The sequence below is a fragment of the Bombus bifarius genome, unplaced genomic scaffold (assembly GCF_011952205.1).
Source record: "Bombus bifarius isolate JDL3187 unplaced genomic scaffold, Bbif_JDL3187 scf7180000007966, whole genome shotgun sequence".
NCBI lineage: Eukaryota > Metazoa > Arthropoda > Insecta > Hymenoptera > Apidae > Bombus > Bombus bifarius.
The window spans coordinates 1,609,067-1,617,184 of NW_022884352.1; the positions used below are offsets into that span (position 1 = coordinate 1,609,067).

The window sequence follows — 8,118 nt, forward strand, 5'->3', positions numbered from 1 at the left end:
GGCGCGGCGCTATTGTCGTAAACGTGGCGAAGCACGCGCTGCGTCAGTATTTCGCGAGCCTCCATCGCGTACCGTCGCAGTTGATCGTAGGGGAAGGAGCTGTCCTGTTCGATAGTGAACTGCGGAGTACAATAAAAAAGTGCCTTTCGTCTAAACTAAGGAAGTACGATCGTAAGGATGGCGGACGACAGCCACGAGAACGGCACGAGCAACGGCGACGTTCCCGAGATCGAGTTGATCATCAAGGTGAGTTTATACTACGCGTGGAACGAAGACGAGGAAGGAGGAAGAGATAGGGAAAAAAGGCGATCGTTTCGTGCACGATATGGGCGTGGATCGAATGACTGGTTTTCTTCCTGTACTTTCTTCTTCTTCCTCCCGAGGTTTCTTCCTCTTCTATCCGGTGACGAGGAGTCGCCGTCGAAACGACCGTTTCCGACCAAGATACGTGTGCATCGTTTATAGTTTATGGTATGGAAAATAGAGAAGCTGCTTCGAGTGAGCATCGACCGTTTACCGAGTAGCGTCGAACCGTTTCTTCTGCCTCTTTGTTTTCTTCACCCTTTCTACAGTTTAGTCAATTAATTGGCTGATCGATAAGATGTGTGGAAAATCGAACGAATGACAATAAATTGAACTTTGCTACGTTACTGGAATATGGTGGCAGAGCGTGAGCTGCGTTATTTCAAAAGCTTTTCGTATTCGTCGATTGCTAGTTGCAAGCACAAGGGACATCTGCGAATATGGTAAGTATACGAAACTATTTCCTGCGACGTAACGCTATGCGAAGAAATACAGACATAAATACATATGTACGAACGGTGATTCTGGTTGGCCGCGTTTTCTACGTCATTGACTCCTCTCTAGAAAAAGGAAACCCTTGGCTCTTATCTCATACGTACGATACATTTTGACGATAATGTATTTTTCCTTTATTTCTCTCCCTCTCTCTTTCTCTCTTTCTTTTTTCCTCTTTCCTTTTTTCTTTTCTTTCTTTTTTCTTTTTTTCTCTTTTTTTTTTTGGAGTCTGTTCGCTTTTAATGGACGCTTCCAGTGGACCAACTTTTCTTCGTCCCCGCCTCTCCCTTTTTCCCGCCTAATTCGTCAGTCGAAAATGCAAACTCGCGCGACCACGACGACGCATTTGCACCGGCTATATATCAATTTAACGAGATTAGAAGCATTTATATGTATGTAGCCATCGCTATACAAAGGATAAGAAAACAACTGGAAGGTTCCGGTCTATTCTTATACTAATTAGAGTACCGCGAAAATAAAGAATCTTTTACTTTGCGATCTCGATATCATACTTTTCGTTTACAATCGGTAGATAATATCGAAAGATAACGATCGAAATTAATTTGGCAAATGCGTACGAACGTCAGTGGTAAAGTTATTCGATGACTCGACGATTCTTTTTACCGGTTTCTTGCGTTATTCTATCGCGTTATATCGGCAATATTACATGTAACTGCAAACAATGCGTGTACATATTAAAAGATGAATTTTGTTTCTCGATATGGACAATCGAGGTAGACTCGCGCGGCAATCGATTTAATCGAGAACGAACTCGATTCCATTTCTCGGAATGCTCTTTCACCATATTTTCTAGAAAAACGTCCCCATAGAAGGAAAGAGGCTTCCTTCGATTGTCCAATTACGAATTGTCGATTAAACTTTCGCCAATCGAATCTATCAGTTGGTTATTTCAGGCAATGGGTAACGCTAATCTTATCGTATCTGTTCGATGGTGAGTTTGACGCGAATTTCCTCGTAAACAGCTCTCCTTCTTATCGTTGTCAGCATCTCAATAAATAAATAACCAAGCGAACGTATTGGAATCGATTTCGTCGCACACGTCTCACGAGACAATCGGCGAACAAGATTCGTTACATTTCAATTTTCGAATTTTCATCCGAGATACGACTCTCGTTCTCTTTTCTCGTTTAATGGATCTCTTTCGCGGAATGATTCGAAAGTTTTCATGAATTTAGATTGTCTGAAAGCTTTAGATTAAAGTTCTTTAAATATTTTAGATTAGATTAGATAGATAGATAGATAGATAGATAGATAGATAGATAGAGAGAGAGGGGGGGAGAGGGAGCGAGATTAGAGTTTAAAGAGATCCGATAGCCGATATCAGAGATTTGGAACGTTCAAGGTTTATAACCTGTTAATCGAATTAAAACCGCTGAAGTAAAAAATTGCACACAACAGAATCTAGTAAGTAATGGAATTTATATCGTAAATATTACAAAAAATTCGTGTTAAAAATTCCTATTATATATATTATGTTATAAGAGTTTAAGAATCCAAATATCTCGATACCTCGTCTTAGCTGGTTAACAGGTATCTAAAAGAAAGATTTTCAAGCTGAATACTCTTCCATGGACCTAATTTTCATGCTTCGAATGCTGTGAATTTTTGTAATTACACACTGACCAAGAGAGAGAGGGAGAGAGAGAGAGAGAAATAGCGATGCGGATATTTCATTTACCAAGGCTCAAACGAATACGACGGAACAAATGGAACCTAGATTAGGCATAGATTTCTGTTACCTATTAAATGTTATGGCGAGTACGAGTACTACTTTGAATATTTTATCTGCTTTTGCACGTTACGAATGTTTCGCGAATATACATATGTCGCGTGCATTGTGCGAAACGTTTTGAAACTTTGTTAGCGTTCCAATGAAACTCGAGTTATCGTAAGTATATCGGTAAAGTGTGAAACGTGTCGGGAAATCCGTTTAACTCAAGTATTCGTTTCTGAAAAATCAAATGTTACGCCGACGATAGTCAGAGGCAACGACATACAACATATAAGGATCGCGTCTCTGAGCTAAGATGAAACGCCTAAATGTTTCATAATATAAGCGTAATTGTCTTGTACGATGTGTGTTAAAATACCGTGTGTATGTATCCCGTGCGAATCGACATGTTCGAACTTCGACCCGTAAACGCATAAAAATTCACAGTCTAGCGACGAGGGAGCAGAGACGGACAGCCTTATAAGTAGAATCCTACAGGAGCGAGAGCCTACTCAACGACGGCGTTCGTTACAAGAAGAGATTTAATGGTAACTGGCCGACCTTGCACTCGGAAGGCGATCGTGCGAGGTCTTCGTAAAGTGTGTCAAACGGGATGAAACGACGGGGAGCTCGGCGAGGTCCTCGAGATTCTACCGTTAAACGATGAACTCCTTTACCTTCCGCTTTCCTCGCTCTTCTGGCTTTCCCCCGTGCGTAAACACCTCCCCTTCCCTCCTTTTCTCTTTATCGTCCGTCATAGTTCTCTCTTCGCCTTGCTCATCGAACGTTACTTCTCATCGGTCCTCGCGGATCCGCCGCGAATCCTTTAACCGTTAATCCCGTGCCCATCTCGCGGATGAGTCATCTTTGCCTTCTTATTTGCATACAGGGTATCTTGATGCGTGGGCTAAAATGCTCTAATGTGATAAATAAAGTGGGGTAAAATGGTCTGCGTGCAACGTATTCCGTTGTACGTACTGTGCGTCATTATAAAGAATCGATCGGACGTCGCGGCTTCATCTTCCTTTTAAGGTCGTTACGAGGGTTGCCGATGTCAAAAGTAATATATAAAATTCTGTGTAACTGGCGTGTTCGAGCAGGCTCGCCGCGATCTCTGCACCGAGACCCGGCAGAGATACGTCAATGCAAATTTTCCCACGAAAGAAGAGGAATTTTTATCGAAGCCGATGCGAGAAGCAGCTGAATCCAGCTTAAGCGTTAATCGTTTTACAGTTGATCGTCCATTTTTATTCATAGTGGTGCATCAGCTAAAAGGTTGTACTAAAGAAAGAGAGAGAGAGAGAGAGAGAGAGAGAGAGAGAGAGAGAAGAACGATATGACGGTCGTCGTATCCTTAGAATACGGAAAAAACCTACGACATACATAGTATGTGCGTCATACAACTGTATTTATTATGCACGTACATGTACCGCTGTTAGACGTTGGTTCGCGATAGCGAATATTCGCCTATTTACCGTATGCCGTGCATTATACAGCAAGTTGTTCGATGACGTGTTGCATCCGTGAGCATTGTTCCCTTCCTTTTTGCATCTTGTCCTCTTCTATGCCAATATGCCGAAGCCAAGCATTCTAATCGCGTGTGCATCGCAGGTAAAAGTCGCGAGAGAGTATGGAAAACCGCTCGATGCGTTCTATAATTCTGTTCGTCGGTCAAGTTGAAACGGGAATCCCGTGTAGTTGCAGCGATGCGCGTAGAAACGCGCTTATTTTAAAAGAAATCAGGAATTTGCTTCGATAGACTATCGGCACGCGCGTTTCGTGTTCGGCTCGTCCACGTTTCAGGCAGCTTGCTGGGCAAAAATTCGAGGATCGTGTTACCCGAGACTTTGTCGTTGCAAAATGATACGATATATACGATGATAGACGTACCGTGCATCGATCACGATTGAATTTTCAAGCGGCGAGAGCGAGAGAAAGGAAGCAACGGCAGGCACGCGGTCGAGCGAAAGATTACTCTTGCGCGTTCCGATCGAAGACGTTCGATGCTTCGTGACATTTGATTCGGCGTCGACGCTTTCCGCGCCACTGGTATTTCGTCACACGGATACCCACGTTCCCCATTTCCAAAGTCGATCGAAATCTAGCTTATGTTTATTCTTCGCCTTTTCTATCCAGAAAATGTCCTTTCTATTATTTTTCAGTACGATTCTTGCGTAATATAATTGGCACGCCTGTTACGTAATCGGCAAGCAATCAGTGTCCGCCGATTCGCTGCTCGTTGTATTCTCGAAAACACGGAACTGACCAGGCACAAAACCGCCGCGTTTTATTAGCCTTGGCCGAAAAGTTGCCGAGCTTCGAAGATGAGAGGCCACGTTCGTTTCTTGGGAATCGGGATTTCTCGCGTCATTTTCGCTCTTGAAACTCGCGGGTCGAACTTGCGTCATCGTGGAAAAAAGAAAAAGAAAAAAAGGAAAAGAAAATAATCAGTTTCTTTTTCTCGTTCAACACCAGGCTACCATAGTCGTGGACTAATATCTTAAACAGCCAAAGTGTACGATCAGAGGCTGGAGCGAGATGATCGTTGAAACGAAATGAAAATAGAAACCGTGTTCTTGGTAAAAGCTGGCACGCTGCCCACCTTTAATTTATCCGAAATGCATCGATACCATCGGGCCAATCTTTTTCCCTTCTTTTCTTTTTCTTTTTTTTTTTTCTTTTTTTTCTAATAATTGAAGCAAACATACACACGCAGAATTCGGGTAGCGAATTTCGTGACAGTTACGATAGATACGTAGGTGGAATACGGGTATACTCGAAATAAAACGCGTTTTTGCTCATATGGCTATATACGCGAGTCGAAGCTTTTAGTTAGCTGCGAGCGTATCTTTTGGTAAGGAATAAAGCAAGCTGCGTCATCGAGGGAAATAAATAAACCGTGACATGGAGAAAATGAGAGCGGAGCGAGTATGCTAGATATACGTACTCTCGGTTTGCTCGATCAACTGGAGAAAACAGATATCGTTTCGTGTTTGCGTGGCTCGAGGGATTCTTTCGAGTTCGAACAGACTATTTTAGATTAGAGAGACGGTGAAAGTGAGCATCGATTAATTTTTTCTTCGTTACACGCGGCTACTGTGGATTGACGCGCTGTATACGATAAATTGACAATGGGAATATATTTTTGCAGGCATCTACGATCGATGGTCGCCGAAAGGGTGCGTGCCTCTTCTGCCAGGAATACTTTATGGACCTGTATCTCCTCGCCGAATTGAAAACCATCTCTCTAAAAGTGACCACGGTCGACATGCAGAAACCGCCGCCCGATTTCCGTACCAATTTCCAGGCAACGCCGCCGCCGATCCTAATCGATAACGGCGACGCGATATTGGAAAACGAGAAAATCGAACGGCACATAATGAAGAACATTCCCGGTGGACACAATCTCTTCGTGCAGGACAAAGAAGTGGCCACGCTCGTTGAAAACTTGTTCAGTGTATGTATAACTGGTGTAAAGCCGCTCCGCCGAGAAACCGCTACTTTCTCGCCTCGAGACTAGCCGCTAAGCGGTTTTTAAATACGCTATTTTTGTTCTAGAAATTGAAACTGTTACTACTGAACGCGAAGGATAAGGATAAAGATCCGAAATCATCGTCCCTGATGGCACACTTGCGCAAAATCGACGAGCATCTAGGTCGTAAGGGTACTCGTTTCCTCACAGGCGACACGATGTGCTGTTTCGACTGTGAACTTATGCCACGACTCCAACATATCAGGGTGGCCGGCAAATACTTTGCGGACTTTGAGATTCCGGAGACTTTGGTGCATCTCTGGCGATATATGCACCATATGTACAGGCTGGATGCCTTCTTACAAAGTTGCCCAGCCGATCAGGATATCATCAACCATTACAAATTACAACAGGTCTGATATATATGCTGAAGCAACCAGGCACCTTTTCCTTTCTTTTATTTATTATTATTTCTGTAACACCTTGTCAAAGTTACGTTATCGTTGCAGAGCATGAAAATGAAGAAGCACGAAGAGCTAGAGACCCCGACATTCACCACTAGTATTCCAATCGAGGTCAACGACGACTAGGCTGGACCTCTGCCGTCGGGTCTACGATCTCGTTACTTTGATGCAGAAAAGTCGTCGACATCGCGGTGTAGACACGAGCAGTGTGAACAAAGTGGCACACAGTCGTATACATTTTCGATCAGAGTTTTGTTGGTTCTTCCAATGGACGAGATTCCTTGGGAAAGATTTTCTTTGGGAAAGCGGAGTCCGCTATTTGTAAAAAGCATATAATAGGGTCTGAGTACTCTTGTGAAAAAAATCTCCATCGTCTAGGTTTCACCGCGCCGATCCCGCTACACCGATTTATATAACACTTTTGCTACCTATATTTGACAAATTATCGTCGACGCTTTTATGGCCTAAACCGATGCAGAACAAGTAGCTTTTTTACCGCAGGAGGCAGAAGAAGATACCGTATATGAATGTATTAAGGCTTTCGAGAACGACCTGTAAGCGTATCCAGAAAACTTGAACGATATTTTCCTTTCCTTTCTTTCCATTTTCTTTTTCTCGTTTCTCCGCTACGTATGCGAAACCGTACGTAACCTTCGTTTGAGTAGCATTATTCTTAGAAAAGGCATTTTAATCTTTTACGTATACTTTAGATCGAAGCTAATGTATTTTTTGTTCTCCCCGCCACCCCTCCCCTTTCCTTCTCTTTTTTTTTCTTCGAGTAAAGAGAAACTAGGTATTCGATCGTCATCTTTCGATGACGAATGATCTTAACGCAAGTAGAAAATGCAAAAGGGACGTATGCATTTGAATTACGATTAACAATCGATTAGGTTGATATATTTCTTTATTGTTTCTTCTCTTTTTTTCTTTTTTTTCTTTCTTTCTTTTTTTCTTTCTTTCTTTCTTTCTTTCTTTCTTTCTTTCTTTCTTTCTTTAAAATCCGTATTGTATTTATCACGCATCTAACGACTAATCAATAAATTGACTTATTGATGGTTATTCTTCAACAGCCATCCGCATTGACCATTATAATCCTCCATTGTATCGAGCTGTCTGAATGTAAGAAAAGATATTCTAGTCTCACGTACCACGTATAATATCAAAGCTCTGAACACTTGCTTCCAAGGTATTTTTTCTATATACAACGGAATCCTAGGAAATCATAGTGCATACGTTTCTTCCAACCTCTACGTTATAATGAATTCGAACTTGCTTGCAGATGCTGACTTTATAAAGATGGAAAAAACTGGTCGTTTGAAAACAGTGCATATTTTTCATTGATATCGTTCGACGATTTAACAAACTCGGTACTTTGTATTCGTAATTGTATTATGACCATTGTATTGTAAATCGTTATTATTACTGCTATTGTACTATTTTGGTTTACACTTGTAGAGACGAATATATTAATATCTACATTGACTTTTAGATTCGTAGGTGCGTTTGTTCGTCTTATTTCTTATCGGCAAGAATTCGAGAAATATCGAGTTTTCATAAAGATGTCGAGTAGATAAAAATTTGTCGTTAAAACGAGTCTGATAAAAACGAAAAAAAAGTACGCCTCTCTCCCTCTCTCTCTCTCTCTCTCTCTC

The 8,118-nt window shown here is 42.0% G+C and overlaps 1 protein-coding gene across 1 annotated transcript; it reads left to right on the forward strand.

Moving 5' to 3' along the window:
• On the forward strand, positions 1-7,954 carry LOC117207303 (chloride intracellular channel exc-4). The gene is made up of 4 exons (XM_033447369.1): positions 1-246; positions 5,682-5,987; positions 6,089-6,415; positions 6,512-7,954. The coding sequence occupies exons 1-4, from the start codon at positions 178-180 to the stop codon at positions 6,590-6,592; spliced, it is 783 nt and encodes a 260-aa protein (XP_033303260.1). The 5' UTR covers positions 1-177; the 3' UTR covers positions 6,593-7,954.
• Positions 7,955-8,118: the final 164 nt, after the last annotated feature.

What these genes read in the sequence shown, in the direction of transcription:
- LOC117207303 (XM_033447369.1), top strand. Translation starts at nt 178, where the DNA reads ATGGCGGACGACAGCCACGAGAACGGCACGAGCAACGGCGACGTTCCC. An exon ending in AGATCGAGTTGATCATCAAG is followed by an intron (nt 247 to 5,681) that starts GTGAGTTTATAC and finishes ATATTTTTGCAG; the next exon opens with GCATCTACGATCGATGGTCG. An exon ending in TCGTTGAAAACTTGTTCAGT is followed by an intron (nt 5,988 to 6,088) that starts GTATGTATAACT and finishes TTTTTGTTCTAG; the next exon opens with AAATTGAAACTGTTACTACT.